The 24,232-nt window shown below is 37.9% G+C and overlaps 1 protein-coding gene across 1 annotated transcript in view; it reads right to left on the reverse strand.

The window, feature by feature from the left end:
• The window catches only part of LMBRD1 (LMBR1 domain containing 1), a 184,860-nt gene that overhangs the window by 150,258 nt on the left and 10,370 nt on the right, over positions 1-24,232 (reverse strand). Inside the window, exons 2-3 of the mRNA XM_049895099.1 lie at positions 21,428-21,604; positions 13,861-13,921 (exon numbers count right to left, since the gene is read on the reverse strand). Of these exons, the coding sequence (XP_049751056.1) occupies positions 13,861-13,921; positions 21,428-21,604 (238 nt within the window). The remainder of the gene's footprint in view (positions 1-13,860; positions 13,922-21,427; positions 21,605-24,232) is intronic.

The raw sequence follows: 24,232 nt of genomic DNA on the forward strand, positions 1-24,232 counted from the left end.
AGCATGTCCTTCTACAGGGACTGGTCCCTCCCAATAATATGTCCAAAGTATGTGAGACAAGGTCTTGCCACCCTTCTATTGTGCATTCTGTACTTCTTCCAAGACAGATTTGTTTGTTCTTTTGGCAGTTCATGGTATAGTCGATATTCTTCACCGACACCATAATTCAAAGGCATCAATTCTTTGTCAGTCTTCCTTATTCACTGTCCATGCATACGAGGCGACTGAAAACACCATGGCTTGGATCAGGAGCACCTTAGTCCTCAAAGTGACATCTTTGCTTTTTAACCCTTGAAAGAGGTCTTTTGCAGCAGATTTGCCCAATGCGATACTGCTGCTTCTATGGGCATTGACTGTGGATTCAAGTAAAATGAAATCTTTGACAACTTCAATCTTTTCTCCGTTTATCATGATGTTGCTTATTGGTCCAGTTGTGAGGATTTTTCTTTCCTTTATGTTGAGGTACAGAGACCAAGCCATACTGAAGACTGGAGTCTTTGATCTTCATTAGCTCCAAGTCTTCAAGTCTTCACTTTCAGCAAGCAAAGTTGTGTCATCTATATATCACAGGCTGTTAATGCGTCTTCCTCCAATCCTGATGTTGTTTTCCTCTGCACATAGCCCAGCTTCCAGATTATTTGCTCAGCATACGGACTAAGTAAGTATGGTGAAAGGATACAACCTTGATACACACCTTTCCTGACTTTAAACCATGCAGAGTCCCCTTGTTCTGTGTGAATGACTACCCCTTGATCTATGTACAGGTTCCTCATGAGCACAATTTAAATGTTCTGGAATTCCCATCCTTTGCACTGTTATCCATAATTGGTTATGCTCCACACAGTCAAATGCCTTTGCATAGTCAATAAAACACAGGTAAACATCTTGCTGGTACTCTCTGCTTTCAGCCAAGATCCATCTGACACCAGCAATGTTATTCCTCATTCCACCTCTTTTTCTGAATTCAGTTTGAATTTCTGGCCATTCTCAGTTGACGTATTGCTACAACCACTTTTGAACGATCTTCAGCAAAATCTTACTTGTGTGTGATATTTAATGATAAAATTTTTTTTTTTTTATAGTGTTTGATAATTTCCACATTCCCTTGGATCATCTTTCTTTGGAATGGGCACAAATATGGATCTCTTCAGTCAGTTGGTCAGTAGCTGTCTTTCAAATTTCTTGACATTTGCATCTGTTTGTTGAAACACCTCAATTGGTATTTCGTCAATTTCTTGTTTTTTGTCATTCCATTCATTGCAGCTTGGATGTCTTCCTTCAGTACCACTAGTTTTTGATCATATGCCACCTCCTGAAATGGTCAAACGTTGACCAATTCTTTTCGGTACAGTGACCCCATGTATCCCTTGTATCTTCTTTTGATGCTGCCTGTGTCATTCAATATTTTCCCTGTAGAATCCTTCAATATTGCAAGTCAAGGCTTTGATTTTTTTCTTCATTTCTTTCAGCTTGAGGATGCTGAGCATGTTTTTCCCTTTTGACTCTCTAACGCAAGCTCTTTGCACATTTCGTTATAATACTTTGCTGTCTTCTTGAGCTTCCCTTTGAAATCTGTTTAGCTCTTTTACGTTATTATTTCTTCCACTTCCTTTAGCTACTTTATATTCAAGAGCAAGTTTCAGAGTCTCTTCTGACATTCATTTTGGTTTTTTCTTTCTTTTCTGTCTTTTTAATGACCTTTTGCTTTCTTTGTGTATGTGTTTTTGATGTCATTCCATAACTCGTTTGATCTCCAGTCATTAGTGTTCAGTGCGTCAAATCTATTCTTGAAATGGTCTCTGAACTCAGGTGGAATATACTCAAGGTCATATTTTGGCTCTCATGGACTTGCTCTAATATTCTTCAGCTTCAAGTTGAACTTGCATGTGAGCAACTGTCTATTCCGCAGTCAGCCCCTGGCCTTAGAACTGATGATACTGAGCTTTTCCATTGTCTTTTTACACAGACATAGTCGATTTGATTACTCTTTATTCCTTACGGCAAAGTCCATGAGTATAAAAAAAAAAGTGTATAGTCACCATTTATGTTGTCAAAAACAGGTATTTTTTTCTTTTTTTTAATTGAACTTTAGATGAAGGTTTACAGAACTAGTTTCTCATCAAACAATTAGTACACACATTTTTGTATGACATTGGTTAACAACCCCACGACATGTCAGCACTCTCCTTTCTCAACCCTGTGTTCCCTATTACCAGCTTTCCTGTTCCCTCCTGCCTTCCTGTCCCTGCCCCAGGGCTGGTGTGCCCCTTTAGTCTTGTTTTGTTCCATGGGCCTGTTCAATCTCTGGCTGAAGGGTAAACCTCAGGAGTGGCCTCGTTACTGAGCTGAAAAGGTGTCCAGGGCCACCTCTCAGGGTTTCTCCAGTCTCTGTCAGGCCAGCAAGTCTGGTCTTTCTTTCTGAGTTAGAATTTTGTTCTACATTTTTGTCCAGCTCTGTCCAGGACCCTTTATTGTGATCCCCGTCAGAGCAGTCAGTGGTGGTAGCTAGGCACCATCTCACTGACTGGACTCAGTCTGGTAGAGGCCACAGTAGATGTGGTCCCTTAGTCCTTTGGACTAATCCTTCCCTTAAGTCATTAGTTTTCTTCGAAAAAAGGTATTTGCAATGAAGAAATCATTGGTCTTGCAAAATTTTATCATGCAATATCCACCATCATTTCTATCATCAAGGCCATATTTTCCAACAACCAATCCTTCTTCTTTGCTTCCAACTTTTGCATTCCAATCACCAGTAATTATCAATGCATCCTGATTGCATGCTTAATCAATTTCAGACTGCAGAAATGAGTAAAAATCTTCAATTTCCTCATCTTTGGCACTATTGGTTGGTGCATAAATTTGAATAACTAGGAATATAAAATAATTTACAGGCTGTAATTTAAAATTTGTACTCCAAAGAACTGTTGTTTTTCTTACGGATTTTGTGGGGGGTGGGGGTGGGAGTGGAGGTTTCTCCTCTCCATGCTATTTTTCCAAGGCTTACACTGTAAGGCCATTTTTAGAACAAGAAATTTTTTAATTCGATGGAAAGAGGAAAGGCCGTAATTGTGGCAATTAACAATGACTAGAATGTTGACTCCAAAGCTACATAAAAACATTTGCTGAAATAACAGTTAGTGGAAAAGATATGCAAATTAGCGTTACAAAATGATTATTCTTGGAGACCATATTGTGTAATACATGGTCAAAGAATCCCATTCTCCTTTATAAGCCTTAGCACTTCATAACTACTAAGCCTTTTTTTTTTTTTTTAAATCTGTAAATTAAGGATAAGAGTCCTACTCTAGAAGGTCAAATAAAATCATAAACATGCAAATCCTCTAAAATTTTAAGTCACGATAATAGTAAAAATACTTTATTGAATGACTGTTATATACCCAGCACTGCATTATACTCTTGACTTAGAACAACTCTGAGGTATAATTTATATACCACAAAATTCACACATTGTAAGTGTACAATGCAATTATTTTTCATAAATGTATACACTGTATAGCTAACCTCAACCCAACCTTAGAAGATTTTCATTAGGGCACCTTTGAAAATAAAACACACCCTATCTAAATTTATGGGATCCAGCTAAAACAACCTTTAGAGGATAATTTGTAGCTTTAGACTTCTATATTAGAAAAGACATCTCTTGTACCCCAGCGTATACCATAAGATGCTAGAAAAAGAAGAGCAAAGTGAACCCAAAGGAGGCAGAAGAAAAGGAAATAATAAAGATTATAGCAGAAATCAATGAAATAGAAAACTGAAAAATGGGAAAAAAAATCAATGAAACTAAAAGTAAGTTTTTTCAGGGAAGGAGGGGAAATCAATAAAATTGTCAAATCTTTAGCTAGACTGGAGAAAGAGGGACAGAGAGACAAAAATTATCAAATAAGTAATGAAGAATTATATAAATTCAAAAGATTATAAGAGATTATTATGAATAGTTTTACGCCAACAAATTAGATAGATAGATGAGGTGGAGAAATTTCTAGAAAGATAAAATTACTGAAACTGTTTCAAGAATAGCCATATAAGAAGGACTGAATTATTTAAAATATCCCCACAAAGAAAACCCCACACCTATACTTCTTCACTAGTGAATTCTATTAGATATTTAAGGAAGAAATTATACTAATCCTTCGAAAACCCTTTCAGAGAACAGAGGTGGGGTATATTAATTTCCTAGGGCTGCCATAACAAAGTAACAAATTTGGTCACTTTGAAGAAAGAAATCTATTGTCTCATAATTCTGGAGGACAGAAGTCTGAATTCAGGGGGTTGATCTCTCTTCCTTTCAGCCCTATGGGAATATCCTCAAATGAGGGCATATTCACAGATACAGCACTTAGGACTTGAACATTTATATAATCTATGAAAGTATTAGCTACCTGTTGACATGTAACAAATTATTATAAAGTTTAGTGGCTTAAAGCAACCTTTATTATCACATATTCTGTGGGCCAGGAATCCAACTACAGATTAGCTTGGTCCTCAGGCTCAGGATTCTCCCAAGTCTGCAATCAAGGTGTCAGCCAGGGAAGCAATCATTTCAAGGCTTAACTGGGGAGGGACCTACTTTCAAGCTCACTCACATGGTTGTTGGCAGGATAAAGTTCCTTATGGGTTGTTGGGCTGAGAGCCTCAGTTCCTCATTAGCTGTTGGCTCAAGGCCAACTTCAGCTTCTTGTCACATGGGCCTCTCCATAAGTGAGCTCAAAACATGGCAGTTTGCTTCAACAGAGCAGGCAAATGAGAAAAGCCAGAGTGAGAATGAAATGGAAGTCACTGTATTTCATAATCTAATCTTAGAAGTGACATCCCGTCACTTTTGCCATATTATCTTTGTTAGAAGTGAATTACTAGATACAACCCACACTCAATGGAAGGATGTGAATACTAGGAGGTAGGGAGTCACTGGGGCCATCTTAGAAGCTTGTCTACCACAGGAACGTAGCAGGAGATGAACACAGAGACACTTGAAGGGTGAGGTAAGAATATCAGATCACATAAGGCCTTGTAGGATATAGTCATGATTTTGACTTTAATGAGTGATATGGGAAGCTACTGCAGAGTTTTGAGCAGATGACTGACAGAATCTGTCATGTTTTTAAAAGATCACTCTGGTTGCTGTATTGTAAATGAACCAAGGGTAGAAAAGAGACATGTTACAAGGCTCCCATAATAACCAAGATAGAAACAATGGTGACTCAAGCAAAAGTAGTAGCCAGAACAGGTATCTAGTGCTGCTGTAACAGAAATACCATAAACGTATGGTTTTAACGAACAGAAATTTAATCTCACGGTTTAAGAGGCTACAAGTACAATTCAGGGTGCTGGCTCCAGGGAAGGCTTTCTCTGACAGCACTGGAGGACGATCCTTTTATCTCTGAGGTTCTGTTCCTTGGTGATCTTCACGTGGCTTTGCATCTCTCTTCCACCATCTCTATTCTGCTCGCTTGTTTAATCTCTTTTATATCTCAAAAGAGATTAATTCTAGATATACCCTACAGTAATCCTGCCTCATTAACAAAACAAAAACAACCCATTTCCAAATGGGATTCCAGTAACCCCCCCTTATCTGAGGTTTCGCTTTCCAAGGTTTCAGTTACCCGTGGTCAACCTTGGTCTGAAAATGTTAAATGAGCACGTGACACGATGAAATCTCGCACCATCCTGCTCTGTCAGTCATATAACTTTTATTACAGTATATTGTTATAATTATTCTATTTTATTATAAACTATTGTTGTTAATCTCTTACTGTGCCTAACTTATAAATTAAACTTTTATCATATGTACGTATGTATAAGACAAAACATAGTAATATACAGGGTTCAGTACTATCAGTGGTTTCAGGCATCCACGGGGTCTTGAAACATATCCCCTGTGGATATGGGGAGATTACTACATAACCATGGGCATAGAGGTTAGGATTTGCAACACATATTTTGGGGGACATAATTCAATTCATAACAAAGCCCAAGAGATTTTCCTGCCAGATGAAAAAGGAAAAGAGTCAAGGATAACTCCAAGGTTTTTAGCCTGATCAACTCTATTCTTCCAGCTGTTAGCCAATAAAAGATAGGAAGTAATGGGGTATAGTAGTTTGAGGGTCAGTTGTTTCAGAAATGTTCAATTTGAGATGTCTTAAGAGTTTTTAGTAGAAACTGTTAAGTTGACTTGACAGTTGGACAGGAATATGAAGTACAAGAGAAGTCTGCACAAAGATTTAAATCTGGGAGCTTGGTATATAGATGGTTATTTAAAGTCAAGGAACAGTATAAACTATCAAGGGATTAACCGAGGTAGAGAACTGGTCCAAGAATTGAACCCTGGGGCACGGAAACATCAAAAAGGCCAGGAAGAAGAGAAAGAATCAGCAAAAAAAAACTTAATAGGCATAACCAGGAATGTTAAGAAGGAAAACCAAGAGCAGAGGTCTCTCTCTCCCAAACCATAAGTGTTAAGAAAGGTTTATGATATTAATGTGAAACAAATTAGCAGTTTGCTTAGACAGAATATACAATTCACACTTGCTAAATTCAAGACAACTCATTGCCATTCTTGTTTTCCTAATGTTTTCACCTGCAAACAATTTTTTAGGCTCCTAGGTCTCAACAGGTCTTTACCCAGAGAATCTTTTGAACAAACCCAACCAGAAACTACTTAGAAAACTCACCCTGTGATTAAGAATACATTCGCCAAAACAGAGGAGTCAGGAAAATAGGACACGACCATATCTTAACAAAATTATAGACCTAAATTGAAAAAAAAAAAAAAAAAAAATCCCCCAAATTAGTCCCAATCTTTCTATCTTGTCTGGAAATACCAGAAATTTTTTCAAAACAAAATGTCAAAAAGATGTAAATTTGATGACACACTAGGTCAGTTCCTTCAATATCTACTTTCCCGTATGATTGCACTAACAGAGAAAGTTTATTTCTCTTGCTCGCATACCTGGTTCGAATGCACAACATGTCTCGCACTCACAGTACTATGAAGAAGGTACTACTTATCACCATTTTGCAGCTGGAGAAATCACAGAGAAGTTAAATAGCTTCAAGGTCCCATGGTGCTCTAGGAGGTTGTAAACCCCAAGTTTAAAGTATTTAGTAAAGACTCCAGGTGCACATTATCAGCAACTGACCAAAAGGGAGTAAGGAGAAACTTCCAAAAAACTTTCTTACATGCTCTAAAAGGTCCTAGAAACAGGAATTTCAAAGCTTCTTGGCCCTTCTTATTCTTCCTTAGTTCGATAGCTCATCAAAATATGTACATGCTTGATATACTCTCCAATTTTCATTACAGGATTAACTAATATCAAAAACTAAGAACTTATTTAAATACCTAATAATCAGGATTGTTTGAATAAGTTACAGAGCATCCATACAGCAAAAGGCGATGCAATGATTTTTTTTTAAATGTATACATGCACAAAAATCTTCATAGTGACAATATGTGAAACAGTCAAAAACTGCATGCAACCAATTTATCGTCAATATTAGAATTAATAAACTATGGCATATTATACAGCAATGAGAATCAATGAAGCACTGTTACCTGCAACAATACAGATGAATCTCAAACATAATACTGAGCACTAGAAAAGCCAAGCACAAAAGAATTCATATCGTATGATCCAATTTACAACCATATACAAAAACTGACAGCATGAGAGCCAGTGTCAAGTTTTTCTAAAAAGGGTCTCTAGGGGAAATTAACAACTACAGAAAAGCTAATAAACAAAATAGTCTTTAATAATTCCTGCTTATGGTTTGGGCTTGCTCCATTTTCACAATGCCTGCATGCATGTAAAAACAAAACAAGAAATTAGGGGAAAAAACTAAGTAAAAGGAAAATATACTTTAAAAAATGAAAGAAAGGTAGATGGTAAAGGAATTAAAACTAAAAAATTGGAGCATGGTTAAAAAAATATGAGAATAAATTAAATATTTACTAAAAGTTATAATAAAGGTAAGAATTTAAAGATAAAAATAGATTTGAAGCATAAAAATAAAATTTAGATAAATGGCTAAAAACATAATAGATAAAGGATTGGGTAACAGGCTCAAACATCAGAGAATTAAGCACTAAAAAATCAAATAAAAGCAGACTTTTAAGAGAAAACAGCAAAGAAACATGAAGAGACAGGTAATAAAATAAATAAAAACATTCAAAAGAGAAAAAGGAGTAAGACTTTAAAGTTTCTGGATTGGGCTTTGCATCCCCAGAAGAGGCAGTCTTCTGCTGAGCAGAGCCCCTAAAAATACACGGTCAAGGGGCAGAGATGAACAACTTTCCTCTCTCATCCTTCAACAAACTCTAGGAAGATGACTTTCCTCTGAAAGTAGTTTCAGTTAACTAAGGACTGTCAATAACCATTCGATAGCTGAATAGTATACAGTAGATAGAAGCGGCAGTTGACGGACTTCTGCCAACTTTCCAGAAAAAAAACTTCCAAAGTTCCATTAATGTATCAGAAGGTTCACAAAAGTGTACTTTCTGAACCCGAGAATTTACAAAGATTCTTTCAGGGTATGTGCAACATGATAGCCATTTTCATAATGATGCTAACATGCTATTTAACTTTCCACTATATCGACATTTGCACTGATAGTGCAAAAACAATAGAAGAAAAAAATGCTGGCCCTTTAAAAGGAATCAGTGCAATGGAAAAAAACTGTACTAGCAGTCATTGCACTCTTCACCACTAAGCACCTCACTGGGTGCCGCAGAAGACACTTTTCACTCACAAAAGTCCCTTCTGAAGCAGTAAGTATTTTATTAAATGTCTACCCTTAAGTATGCATCTTTTTAATATTCTGTGTGAAGTAAAGAGAAGCAAACATGAAGCATTCTGACATCTGAAGTATGATGGTCATCTCAAGGAAAAGCATTTAGGCTATTACAGCTGCAAGCTAAACTAGTCACTTTTTTTCACAATATAGTATTTTTACTTGAGAGAACAACCAACAGGAACAGCCCTAATGTTCGTCAACAGATAAATGGATAAACAAATTGTGGTGTATACACACAGACACACATACAGATATTATTCAGCCATAAAAAAATGAAGTGTTGATACATGCTAAAAGGTAGATGAACCTCCAAAACATGATGCTAAGTAAAAGAAGTCAGACACAAAGGTCCTATATTGTATGATCCCACTTACACAAAAGATCCAGAAAATATAAATCCACAGACTTAGGAAGCAGATTATGGTTGTCGGGGCTGGGGAGAGGAAGGAATGAGGAGAAACTGCTTAATGGGTAAGGGGTTTTACTTTGGCTAGAAATTTTTGAAACTAGAGGTGCTGGTTGCACAACATAGCAAATGTACTAAATACCACTAAATTGTTTACTTTAAAATGGTTAATTTTATATTATGTGAATTTCACCTCAGTAAAGTATTAAAAACCAAACAAACAAAAAACAAAAACTGATAGACATGCAACGGCTATCCAGACTTGATATTATGGGTTGAACTGTGTCCTCAAAAAAGATATGCTGAAGTCCTAAGCCCTGTACCTATGAATGTGACCTTATTTAAGAAATAGGGTCCTTCTTTGAAGATATTATCAGTTAAGTCATACCGGAGTAGGGTGGGTTCTAGTCCTAATCCCTTTCAAGTGGTATCTTATAAAAGGGGAGAACAGACACAGAAAGAAGGCTGCACACAGGAGGAAGATAAGTGCCATGTGAAGATATATTTACACGCAGCAAAAGAACTCCAAGAATTGTCAGTAGCCATCAGAAGCTGGAGAGAGGCAGGGAACAGTATCTTTCTCAAGCCCTCAGAAGTAATTGATGCCACCCCACCAATACCCTGAATTCAGACTTCCAGCCTCCAGAGCTGTGAGAAAATAAATTTCCATTCTTTAAAGCAACCCACTTTGTGGTATTTTGTTATGACAGCCCTAGAAAACTAAGATACTTGGTTATTATTAAGCAGACTTCTAAAAAATAAACAAAGCGAGCCTGTCACTTCAAAGAAATCAAGTGAGAGTACTTGTTGCCTATGATAAAACTTGAGCTTTCAAGGGAAAATCAGAATTTTGGAAAACCTGAATCAAACACCTTGGATTGAATTCACCACCACCTTCCCAATGCATAAAGACTTTTCTGATGAAAAAAGTGGTGTATAACGAAACGTGTCAACATTTAGAAGACACATTATCTCGTGAACAGTATTTTCCAAATGGCCAAAACATGTTAAAAATCAAGCATGAGTAAAAGATCCATTCAAAGTGCAAATGAACAAATGGATTTTAATGTAATGGAGGAAGAACTGTTCAGTGGTATGGTTTCAGACTGCACATTGCAACTAATCTTTAATAAAGTACCACTGGTCAAGTTCTGGTGTAGTATGAAAGAATAGTCAGAATTGTCTGAAAAGCCTAACACTTTCCTTTTCCAATTACATTATCTGTATGAGGCTAACTTTCTTCATTGAGTTCAGTCAAAGAATGTACTACAACAGAATGAATGCAGAGCAGCCATAACGCATTAAGGCAGACATTAAAGAGAACTGTAAAAACATAAAGAATATCATTCTTCTCATTAAATTATTTTTGAAGAGTATTCTTAAGAATTAGTTATTTGTGTTAACATATAATGGGTTTATCACTGCTATTTTTAAATAACTAATAAACATTTTAAACCTCTATAAAGTTTAATTTCCAATACAGTGTATAATATAACCTATACAAACAAAAGATTTTGGGTTCCTGCAACCAAAAGGTTTGAGGACCACTAATACAACATGTAAGGTTCCTGGTTGAGCCAAATGGACCCACAAATTATGAAACACAATAGAACTTAACTGTGACTCTCAACTGTCAAATGTAAACTGATTTTGAATTGTCAAATAACCAATTGTTTTGCAACAAAAGTTATTCCTCCCATTTGTTAAGAAATTATATTGGATTCAAGTTTATTTTAACATTTGTAGAAAACTCTCATTCCAAGTGTAAGCTACAGCAAATTGAAACATTTACTCTTGAGTTAAAAATATTCATAAACATCATGTGGATAATTTTAAAAGAATAAAAAATCTTGCAAATAAGGATTAACAAGAAAACTTTAAGAACCATTTATTTACTTAATCTTATTTTAATATTAGTCCAATAGGACACATCTTAGCAGAAACTCTGAAGGATTATTGAAATTACTTGGTACACATTCCAGGCTAATATGTAGCAGTCTAAAGGAATATTTCCTAAACATAAATCCGTGTTCAAGTGACCCTCAACTTTTTCAATCCATTACAATTTTTAAAAGTTGGCATCTTTAGACAGTATTAACCCAAAGATAATATAAATGGATCTACTGGACAACATTTGTAAAGCTGATTTTAAATAATTAACCAATTTTTCCACTATTTCTCACTTTCTTAAGAGAAACAAGAATTAATCACTTTGTCTTTACAAACAGGAAATAGACACTCAACTTGGCAATCTTAGAGGAAAGGTCTGAAGCTTTGCACTTGGCCAAATTAAGATGCCATAAGATTAGCTATGAATCAACCAAACTAATTTTCTGAGCAGACAGGTTCTCACAATTTCACTTCTATAATACCCAGTGCCATCGAGTCGATTCCAACTCATAGCGACCCTACAGGACAGAGTAGAACCGCCTCATAGAGTTTCCAAGGAGCACCTGGCAGATTTGAACTGCCGACCCTTTGGTTAGCAGCCATAGCACTTAACCACTACGCCACCAGGGTTTCCTGTTCTATAATATATAATATATATTATACACCATTATTTTCTTATCATCCTAGCTCATAATACTATTAACTTATAGTTTTCACTCTGTCTTCTTCCCAATATCCAATCACCAGTTCTTCACAGCCCCATGGGAAAAGCACATCAGAAACATTTTTAAGATTCCTAGACTGAGTGGGAGTTACTACCAGGAGGCCACTAACCTCTAATGTTCCATGATACTATGAAGACTAATTTCTAACTGTATCAGTGAACATTTCTGTCCTACCACAATGGTGATCTTTATTATTTTTCTTCTCCTTCTTCTTCTTCAGTGTTTTTCATTCCCAGAACATCTCAACTGGGAGTATATGGCAGAGGGAAAAATCAAAAGGGCAGCACAACAGAATCATTACCCACAAGATCTTTAGGTTCGTTGTATTCGCCATGTCCAACATTACTTGGTCTATTTATTTGTGAGTGAAATGAAAACTACTTCCTAAGTGAATCTGACCACAGTTTCCCCTCCTCCCCATCTCTTTTCATGGCACATTTAGTACAACTAATACTGATTACAAAAAAATACTTCCAGAGATGTTTATCTGCCCAAGGTCCAAGAACCGCTTCAGAAGTGGGGGTGTAGAGTTCCATCAGTAATTTGAAGGTAGTTAACAATCCTAAACATTTTAATTGAGGAAGATGACTAAAACTATTTTAAGAAAGTTAAATGTTTTTCACCAGTTTCTCTTCTACAGAAAATCAACTAGTACCTAAACTAGCACCTAAATTGGCACCTAAAAAAAACAGATAAGTATAGAAAAAACCCTTCAGCAGGAGTTCTTGGAAAGTAATTACAAATAAAATCCACTCTATCATTAATGAGGCATCTGAATGTTAATCTTAATACTCTAGAAAAGATTGGCAAAAAACTTGTAGCAGAAAGCTTTTGTCTTGAAAACACTCATGGAATCGCAACACAGAAGACACTTAAAAGCCCCGTAGGTCTCACTGATTCAGTACTTAGCCTTCCTATCCTGCAAACCTCTCTCCCACTTCACCTTACACATGCATATGAGGCACGTTATGAGAAGTCACTGATTCAGGCCACCACTTCCCAAATTTGGCTGTGCCAAAATCAGAATGAGTACCATTAATGTTTTAATAGGAGATTCCCAGGCTGCATATCACACCAAAGTGAATCAGAATCTCTCTGGATAGAGTCTGAGATTATTTACTTAAAAGGTCTCCAGATGATTTATGAAGCCGCCTTGGGAGCCCAATACTACTAACCATGACCATTGGTAATATTCCCAGAACCATTTATTAAATGGTATTTTTGTAAATATCATTAAAATGTTTCTAAGATCATACCAAAGGAATAGAATTCCATGGGTCCTCTATGTTTTAGTTAAGGAAAAAGGGAAAGATTAGAGCCAAAGGAGCTAAATTAAAATCCAATGATACCCTTGAAAATTATTCCATCCATAGAAAATTCTGTAGATTTTTTCTCAGCTTTCAACTTAAGGTCCTACTGAAACCTTATTTACTATCTTGTTTTACTGCTGAAAAAAATGACATCCCTTTCCCAACTCAGCATTTATACACTTTTATAAAAGTAGTAGTCCTATATTTACTCAAAAAGAAATTTTTGGAAATATTTAGGTGGTTATATAAAGCTTTTATAATCTAACACTGGAGAAGGGAAGAATCAGCCATAATTCCTTGGATTAAACCAGCTCTGTTAGAGGACAATGAAGTTGATTCTACAAATTCCCCAGTAAGGCAAACTCTACTAGTGTCAATACTTGGAAAAGGTTTCTAGAAAACTGAGATTTTAAATAAAAAGCTTAAATGTAGAAAATTGATAATGGCAACAAATGAAGATACCTGAAATTTATACTAACTTGATTGAACCACAACAAAAATGTAGCACAGAAGCAAAGTAGGTTAAAAAAGTTTTAGAATCATGAGAACGACTCTTACATTACTTAGGAAAAAAAAAATCTTATATGTGATGTCAACATTTAAAGATTAGACATAGCTTTATTCTACATTTCGGTCTGCAGTCCAAATAGGAAATGAAACTGGAAGATACTTACTATAGTAACCATATAAATAGGAAATGAAACTGGAAGATACTTACTATAGTAACCATATAATACAGTGTCCTCAATCTGTCTGCTGACATTAGCATTAGCCCAGTCCTAGGATAAAAAGGAAAATAGTAGAAATAATGAAACATCCATTTGCTTAACAATTATAGTTAGGTTTTTATATGTAATGTGTATAATCAACTAAAACAAGGTATGGTCCATGACTTCAAGAAGTGAGAGCCAGACAATTCTCAATAGTTAAGTACTGAGATAAGATGACACATAGTTCTAGGGTCGCAGATAAGCATAAGGCACCTAACTTACACTGGAGATCAGGGATGGTTTCCCAAAAATGACTAAGACTTGAAGGAAAAGAGGAAGTTCTAGGGAAAAGCAGAGAAGACAATAGGACGAAAGGGAGACAGGAAACATATATGAAGGGTTTAAAAAACTGCAAGAAGGTAAATATAAATTCAGTGGTGCTTTCAGAAAGGTAAGAAAAAGCAGGTGAAGTGAGGAAGAGGAAGGACAAATGTTTGAAGGACTTGTGTGTCACCCAAGCCCTTGACCCAACAGTATTCACTGTTGTTGTTGTTGTTAGGTATTGTCGAGTCAGTTCCGACTCATAGGGACCCTGTGCACAACAGAATGAAACACTGCCTGGTCCTGCACATCCTCACATTGTTGCTATATTTGAGCCCATTGTTGAAGCTACTGTGACAATCCATCTCATTAAGAGTATTCAGTGTAGTGGCATTTCGAATGTTTAAAAAAAAAAAAAGAAGAAGAAAACCTGAAGACAATCTAAATGCTCATGGAAGAAATGGTAAAATGTATTACTTTACATTCAAAACATGGAATGAGACAGATCTGTATGAAGTGGCACAAATCAGTACCCACGAAGTACTTTCGAGTGGGAGACAAAGAACAAGTTGCAAACCAGTAGTCATAACACAATGCAACCTTTGTCAAAAAAATTTAATAAAAGAAACACCCATCCCCTACACGTATAGAAAAACGGAAGGAAAACGTAAATAGCACTTACCACAAGGGACTGGGAAAGCGCCAGGGGGAGGGGGACATGGAATGTTTGGAAATTTTTTCATCAATAAGTCAAGTATCCAGAGGAATATGTGCATAAAGCTTTAGCTTCAGTGAGCTGTTTCTTTAGTGACTGTTTATGCATCAACACAGAAGTTTAAAAAAAAAAAAAAAGTAAAGATGATCAAATTAAGAATAATGTATCCATGGGAGATCCCTTTTCTCATTAAAAAATTCTACCAGTTTCTATGAAAATCCCAGGAGGCAGTAATATCCCCACTGAGAATCATTTTAAAGTTAAATTTTAAACTGGACAAGAGCTCAGCCTCAGAAAAAATTAAAAGTTGAAAGTCTAAAAGTAACTGAAAGCCAATGAATCGTTGAAATTTAGCATCTTCTACTCTACAAGGTTCTTTTGTTTACCCAAAATCTAGTGGCAATAAGAGTATTACTGTTACTATTTTAAAGTCACGAATATGTATAAAACATACAACATCACTCAAGTACTATTAGTGTATTTGGCTTTTACACATTGTCTTGCCTCCAAGGTATTTGATGTAGTACTGTCAAGAGAGCTTAGTTTATGAAACTTTCCTTCTACATTTTTAGTACTGCTATGCCCTCGATATGTTTTATAAACAATTGCTTCCTAAAGTAGAAACCAAAAAGAACTTCAAGGTCATTTAAGACTCAAAGGAATGTGAAATGATTGAAAATAAATATTAAATATTATAAGAATATTAAAGGAGAACATTTCAGAAAGAAGGAAAAAGATGTGAATTCCATAGAACAAAAATTTAGTGGGACTCAGATGTTAAAAAAAAAATTCTCTTTCCCATTTTTCAAGATGACTTTTTGAAACTCTGTTATGGGTTGAATTGTGTCCCCCAAAAATATGCACTATAAATCCTCATCTCTGTGCCTGTAGTTACAATCACATTTGGGAAAGGTTTTCTTTGTTAGTAACACAGGATTAGTGTAGGGTGTGTCTTAAATCTATCTCTGTTGAGATATAAAAGAGATTAAACAAGCATGTAAGAGAAGTAAAAATGGGGAAAGAGAGGTGCCAAGTGATATGAAGATTGCCCAAGAGCAGAAGATCTAAGAGACAAGGACTTTCCTCCAGAGACAACAGAGGGAGAAAGCCTTTCCCTAGAGCTGGAACCCTGAATTCAGACCTCTAGTCTCCTAAACTGTGAGAAAATAAATTTCTGTTTGTTAAATTCACCCATCTGTGGTATTTCTGTTACAGCAGCGATACATGAGTAAAACTCTCTGCCCTCAAACTCACAACACGACTCTCCTCACTTTTACCTGATAACCTCACCTTAGGCCAGTGGTTATCAATCAGAGGTGATTTTGCCTCCAGAGCACATTTGGCAATGTCTGGAGACAATTTTAGTTATCACTACTTCAGGGGCTAGGGGTGGGGTGCTACTGGTATCTAGTCTAGTGGTAGAGGCCAAAGATACTGCTAAACATCTATAACGCACAGGGCAATCCCCCAAAACAAAGAATTATTAGTTCCAAAACTTTAATAGTGCCAGGATTGAGAAATTCTGACTCAGAGGTCTCTGAAATAATTTGAAACCAAAAAACAACCACTCACTTACCTACTACCATATCTAAAACCTACCTCTATCTGTATCCAAATTCTAGGCTTTTCTTCCTACAAAGTGCCCGTGCTCCTATTTATGGCTAACCCTTTCACTCTGGGACTTCCAACACCTTTGCGTTATCAAAGACATTGTACCTACCATTATACCTTCTCTCCCCTTTCAATAATTTCTCCTCCTATTTAAAAAAAAAAAAAATTTGTTGCCATTGAATTGATTCTGACTCATGGTGACCCTATAGGACAGAGTAGAATTGCCACATAGGGTTTCCAAGGAGTGGCTAGTGGATTCAAACTGCCAACCATTTGGTTAGCAGCCAAGCTCTTAACCACACTGAATCCTAGAGTATACATTTCAAGTAATTTCCATTAAACACACACAGATACACGTACAAGCACCACAAATAAAAAGACCTTTCTTGATTCAACTTCCCATTCTCTTTTTTCACTCCTCTAGAGGACAAAGTAGAACACTGGTTCGGTGATAGGATTTTCCCCTGCCATGAGGGAGACCTGGGTTCGATTCCCGGCCCATGCACCGCATGCGCAGCAACCACCACTCTGTCAGTGGTGGACTCATGTTGCTACGATGCTGAAGTGGTTTCAGCAGTACTTCCAGACTAAGACGAACTAGGAAGAAAGGCTGGCGATCTACTTCTGAAAATCCTATGGATCACAATGGTCCCATCCGCACCAATCATGGGGATGGCTCAGGACCAGGCAGCACTTCTTTCTGTTATACATGGGGGTCACTATGAGTTGGGGCAGCTCCGAGGCAGCTAACAACAACAACCTTCAAACAAAAGCTCCTGTGAATTTCACCAGAAAAAAACAAGAAACAAAGAATGCCATTGAAAGCAATGTATCAAGGAAAAAACTGACACATTACCTAAGCTCTGAGATGGCTAAAAATTAACATAACTAAATAGAGACAACTAAGTAAATAAAAAGTGGAAATAAAAGAACTTATAATTGCTGAATAAAAAATTCCTTAACAATCAAAAAAAAAGGTTTTAAAAAGTAGAGGGAATCAAATCTTATCATGGATTGTTTTCCCTTCTTCTGATTACTGATACCACAACTAGTAATTTTTTTTTTTTACAGTTGCCATCCAGTCTGATTCCAACTCATGGCGACCCCAGGCAAGTCGGAGTAGAACTGTGTTCCATAGGGCTTTCAGTGGCTGATTTTTTTGGGAAGTAGATCACCAAGTCTTTCTTCTCCAAGGCATCTCTGGGTGACCTCGAACCTCCAACCTTTTGGTTAGCACATTTAGATTTAACAGATATAAAATAAATTCATTAACTACAGCTTTTTTTTTTTTTTTTTATGCTTTATATATTTGGTAAAGTACAGGGTCAGCGGAAAAGAGCAAGACCCTCAACGAGATGGACTGACACAGTGGCTGCAACAATGGGCTCAAGCATAACAAGGATTGTAAGGATGGCGCAGGGTCAGGCAGTATTTCATTCTGTTGTGCATATGGTTGCTGTGAGTCGGAACTGACTCAATGACATCTAACAACAACAAAACAATGCTTTATATTTTCTTACAGGACATTTAATAGAACAAGCACCCTACATTTTTACAGATAATATTCTGTTTCTTTGTTGTGTGAATTCTAAAGTTCTTACTCGAACAGTTATAATGCAATATCACAGGTTAAAAACAAAAACAAAAAACTAGTACCTGGAAAGTGACTAATTTAAGCATGAGACCATAACAACTACTTAATCTAAGAAAAAGATCATAATTTCATAAAACACTTGCTTTAGAAATTTCGAGATGAAAAGAAAACATTTTTGCATAAAATCCAAACGAGTCAGATATTCTAAATTCAAAACTAAAAAAAATAACTTCTGTCTAAACAATAATTATACAAGAGATAATACTATTTATATTACAACAGTTTTCTTGAGGAAATCTTAAACACCAAACCAAACCCATTGCCATCAAGTTGATTCCGGCTCATAGCAACCCTACAGGACACAGAGCTGCTGTACATCTTTACAGAAGCAGACTGCTGTATCTTTCTCCCACAAGGAAAACTTAAGGGTGCTATAAAAATCCTAGTATTTATCTATACTTCTGCCTATTAAATTTAATAGCTTTCTGAGAAAATATCCCAGAAATTAACAATTATGTGTTGTACATTCTGAATTACACTAAAGGAGCCAAAGGTTAAGTGATCGGCTGCTAATCAAAAGGTGGGCAGTACAAACCCACAAGCTGCTCTGCGGGAGAAAGATGTGGCAATTTGCTTCCATAAAGAAACCCTGTGGGGCAGTTCTACTCTGTCCTATAGGGTCACTATGAGTTGGATTTGCTTTAAAATAAAAAGGATAACCTGACACACTCAAGATCTTTATGGAAGAAACACAGCTGTACACAGAGCCACATTAAATACACATTTCTATAGAATTCTATAATTCTAAAAAAAAAAAAAAATTTATTTCTCAGAGGAAATGACCTTATGTGATGTTAAAATCAACAGTTTAATTCTCCATGTCCAAAAACATTAAAAGTATATTACTTCTTGCTCAACAATAAAAAGTAGAGGAAATCCACTGACACCACCGAAAATAGTCATCTCCCCTAAAACAATGTTTCAGCCCACAATACAAAATGTGAACTAAGCTTAAATGAATAATAATGTAGATTCATCAGAAGAAATTCTATTCACTGAGGTAACTAAAATTATCTCATACCTCCTCTTGAAGAAAAAACTCTGGAGCCAGGTAGTCAAGCTTCAAATCCCAGCTACAGCAACTAACTAGCTATGTGACCTTACATTAATATTACTTCACTTCTCTGAACTTGTTTCTCATCCATAAAAACTTGGATAATACTATCTAGTTAGAATCAATTCGACAGCAACGGGTTTGTTTTGGTTTTTGGTTTTCAAAGGGTTGTTTGGGAAACTAAATGGAGTTCACACAGTAGCTCCTCCCCCCTTATCCGCGGTTTCGCTTTCCAGTTTCTGCTACCTGTGGTCAGACACAGTCCAAAAGTGTTAAATGAGTAGCGTGATGATATCTCTTGCTGTTCTGCTCTGTCCCACCTGAGGACCACATTCACGTAACTTTTATCACAGTGTATTATTATAATTGTTCTACTTTACTATTAGTAATCGTTGCTAATCTCTTACTGTACTTAATTTATATATACGACAAAAAATAGTATATATAGAGTTTGGTACTATCTGTGGTTTGAGCCATGCATGGGGGTCTTGAAACATATCCCCCATGGATAGGGGGTGACTACTTTACATGTGAAACACTTAGGACAAGGTCTGATATACAGTAAGTATTCAACAGATGTTAGCTACTATACTGATAATACCAGAGTGTTTTTGTACATACTATAGGGTCGCTGTGAGTCAGAATTGACTCGACGTCAACGGGTTAGGTGTTCAATTAATATCTTAAGTTATGAATGACTGACCTAAAGAAAATAACTGTAGTTTTAACAACAATCTGAGTACATCTAAACCTGACTGCAGAAACATTATCAAACTATTTAAGCCAGTTTTCCCAATTTAGGAACTTATTTATGAACCATGCATTATTGAGATAACTGAAATACTACTACTTTATTCAAAATATTTAAGTACCTACTATGTGCTGGTGGCAAAGTGGTTAAGAGCTACGGCTGCTAGCCAAAAGGTCGGCAATTCGAATCCACCAGGCACTCCTCGGAAACCCTATGGGGCAGTTCTACTCTGTCCTACTGGGTCCTTATGAGTTGGAATCGACTTGAGGACAACAGATTTTTTTTATTATGTGCTAGGTACCGGGGATATTAGAATAAATATGATGCAGTTCCTGCCCCACAGAAGCTTAAGCTGGTAAGAAACTTTAAAAAGTAATTTGCATAACTGAAAGGGAAGTCAGAAACCTTCCAACCCACACTTTTAATTTTAAAAAATGAGGAACCTACAGTTCAGAGAAGTTACGTGATTTGGCAAAGGTACATAGCTTGATGGAAGAGTCAAGACTAGAACTCAAGGCTTATACTTCTCAGCGTGGTGGTCTCTTTTCACTATATCATACTGTGCTACAAGACCTAAAAACTAAGGTTCATTGTTATATGTTACCTTGGCATCTGGCAAGATTGGGAGGCTTTGCATTGCCTAACCAAAGTTCCCCTCCCCACTGTGTTCCCAAAAATAAGGTCATCTAGCCAAACAACTCTCTATCCAGGCAGTTCTTGCTTATCCCTGAATAGTGGCCTTCAACTCCCTGCCAGCCCACAGAATTATTCCAACAAGCCAATCACATCCTCCTACAGGAACCAGGCACACCCCATCCTCCTGATACTACTAAGCCTGCCTCCAGAGCCCCTGGCTGTTCACTCTGTTCCTGGGTTTAACTCCCACGTGGCCCTGTGTGGTGTGCAGTGTCTCCTCCTCTGGAGCTGTGAGTATATGTGACTAATAAACTGCTGTCCATCTCATCTGTTCACAGTCAGGTGCCATGTGTTTGTCTATCTCCATAGCCCTAGAGCAGGAATTCCCTCTTCACTGACACAATGAAGAAGGGTGATCAAAAGACATACTGACACAAAGTACCCAATATAAAACTGAGATTAAGAGCTTGATCTGCACTAACAAAAGCCCTTCTAAATCAAGTCAAAGACTTCTCAAGTCCAATAAACTTCAAAGAAACTATGACAGTCACAAAAATAAAACCTATTATGATTACAGAAAATATTTTCAGATTAACAAAAGACATTCTCCACATTTGAAGGGTGGCTGAATTAACAGTTCTGTGTCAGTAAATTATCGTCTGCATCTAGTTCTCCAGTGTAACTGTCCCAGTCTCAGCCTCTAAGCTGCATGTCCATTCTCATTTATTCCAAGAACCAAAAATAAAACGCAATATATTCTGGACTGCTAAACCTAAACACTTAGTTGCCAAGAATCTGAAAGGGAAAAAATCACATTGTATGATAATAATTACCTTAAATGTACCATTTTGATTTTTCATATAAGAAACCAAAAATATATCCACTGGTAGAAGTGCTGATGTGATAAGTGCAATCGCCAGAGAAAAAATTGCTGTTATGGTGGAGACAACTTCACTTTCCCGCTGACTTTGGTATTTTCGAACATATATCCAGCAGAATGCCAAAATAGCCTGTAATAGAACAAAATGAAATGCTTTGTTACTACCCTATATATTTTCTACAACTGATGTTAATGTGTTTCAAAGTTTCCAAAGAGTGGCTCAAATGTTGAGTAAAGGGGGTGGGGCCAAGATGGCGGACTAGGTGGACGCTACCGCGGATCTCTCTTGCATCAAAGACTCGGAAAAACAAGTGAATCGATCACATACATAACAATCTACGAACTCTGAACAACAAACACAGGCTTAGAGAGAGAGAACGAACAAATACGGGCAGACAGCGATCGTTTTCAGAACCAGGAGCCAGCGTACCAGGCAGGTGACCTTCGGAGCCCGATCTGGGGCAGAGCCCAGGGGGGCAGACGGCACAGACATGGGGCCCAGCCCTACCCCCCGAACTCCTCCCGGGAGGGAGCCTAGCTGGCTGGCGCGGGAGGCGTAGCGGCGCAGCCGGTAGGAGAAGCACCCGGGAGGCAGTGACTGATCTTGGAGCGGGGAGAGCAGCATCCCAGCCGGGGAGCCGTCCCACGGGAGTTTGGCGGGAAGCGGGCGTGGCACGAGCGTGGGGATCAGCTATATTTCCCTAAAGCGACCCCGGGGGCGGGCCCAGCTGTTCGTGCGGGTGACGCCCACCCAGTTCGCGCAAGCGGTGCAGCGCACTGGAGGGAGAAGTCCCCGGGAGGAAGTGACAGGTCTCGGAGCGGGGAGAGCAGCGTCCCAGCCGGGGAGCCGTCCCACTGGGACTTTGGCAGGCGCAGGCGGGGCGTAAGAGCGTTCCCCTGAATAGACCCCAGGGGCGGGCCCAGCTGTTCGTGAGGGCGACGCCCACCCAGTTCGCGCGAGCGGTGCTGCGCACCAGAGGGAGAAGTCCCTGGGAGGAAGTGACGGGTCTCGGAGCGGGGAGAGCAGCATCCCAGCCAGGGAGCCGTCCCGCTGGGATTGTGGCAGGCGCGGGCGGGGCGCGAGCGCGGGGACCAGTTATATTTCCCTGAATTGACCCCAGCCGTTCGTGCGGGCGACGCCCACCCAGTTCGCGCGAGCGGTGCGGCGCGCCGGAGGGAGAAGTCCCCGAGAGGAAGTGACTGGTCTTGGAGTGGGGAGAGCAGCGTCCCAGCCGGGGAGCCGTCCAGCCGGGATATTGGCAGGCGCGGGCGGAGCGTGAACGCGGGAATCAGCTCTATATTCTGAGGTGCTACACTCCTAGCTTTCTGATCCCTCCCCCACCCTCCCCAGGCGACTCCATTAACATCCGAATACCCTGAGCCAGAGGGAGAATTCAGATAGGGATCTGACTGCATTTTTTTCAGCTGATTACCTGGAAAAACTAGTTTTCCAGTGATGGCTCGGAGACAGCAGTCCATATCAAACCACATAAAGAAACAGACCATGACAGCTTCTCCAACCCCCCAAACAAAAGAATCAAAATCTTTTCCAAATGAAGATACAATCCTGGAATTATCAGATACAGAATATAAAAAACTAATTTACAGAATGCTTAAAGACATCACAAATGAAATTAGGCTAAGTGCAGAGAAAGCCAAGGAACACACTGATAAAACTGTTGAAGAACTCAAAAAGATTATTCAACAACATAGTGGAAAAATTAATAAGTTGCAAGAATCCATAGAGAGACAGCATGTAGAAATCCAAAAGATTAACAATAAAATTACAGAATTAGACAACGCAATAGGAAGTTAGAGGAGCAGACTCGAGCAATTAGAATGTAGACTGGGACTTCTGGAGGACCAGGGAATCAACACCAACATAGCTGAAAAAAAATCAGATAAAAGAATTAAAAAAAATGAAGAAACCCTAAGAATCATGTGGGACTCTATCAAGAAGGATAACTTGCGAGTGACTGGAGTCCCAGAACAGGGAGGCGGGACAGAAAACATAGAGAAAATAGTTGAAGAACTCCTGACACAAAACTTCCCTGACATCATGAAAGATGAAAGGATATCTATCCAAGATGCTCATCGAACCCCATTTAAGACTGATCCAAAAAGAAAAACACCAAGACATATTATCATCAAACTTGCCAAAAACAAAGACAAACAGAAAATTTTAAAAGCAGCCAGGGAGAAAAGAAAGGTTTCCTTCAAGGGAGAATCAGTAAGTTCAGACTACTCAGCAGAAACCATGCAGGCAAGGGAATGGGATGACGTATACAGAGCACTGAACGAGAAAAACTGCCAACCAAGGATCATATATCCAGCAAAACTCTCTCTGAAATATGAAGGAGAAATTAAGATATTTACAGATAAACACAAGTTTAGAGAATTTGCAAAAACTAAACCAACACTGCAAGAAATGCTAAAGGAGATTGTTTGGCCTGATGACCAATAATATCAGGTGCCAGCACAATACAAGGTCACAAAACAGAACGTCCTGATATCAACGCAACTCAAATAGGGAAAGCACAAAAACAAACAAATTAAGATTAATTCTAAAAAATAAATAAACAAAATAATACACATAACAGGGAATCATGGAAATCAATTGATAAAAGATCACAATAATCAAAAAGAGGGACTAAATACAGGAGGCATTGAACTGCCAGATGGAGAGCGATACAAGGCGATATAGAACGATACAAGTTAGGTTTTTACTTAGAAAAAGAGGGGCAAATAATAAGGTAAC

This window comes from Elephas maximus, chromosome 1, assembly GCF_024166365.1.
Source record: "Elephas maximus indicus isolate mEleMax1 chromosome 1, mEleMax1 primary haplotype, whole genome shotgun sequence".
Lineage (NCBI taxonomy): Eukaryota > Metazoa > Chordata > Mammalia > Proboscidea > Elephantidae > Elephas > Elephas maximus.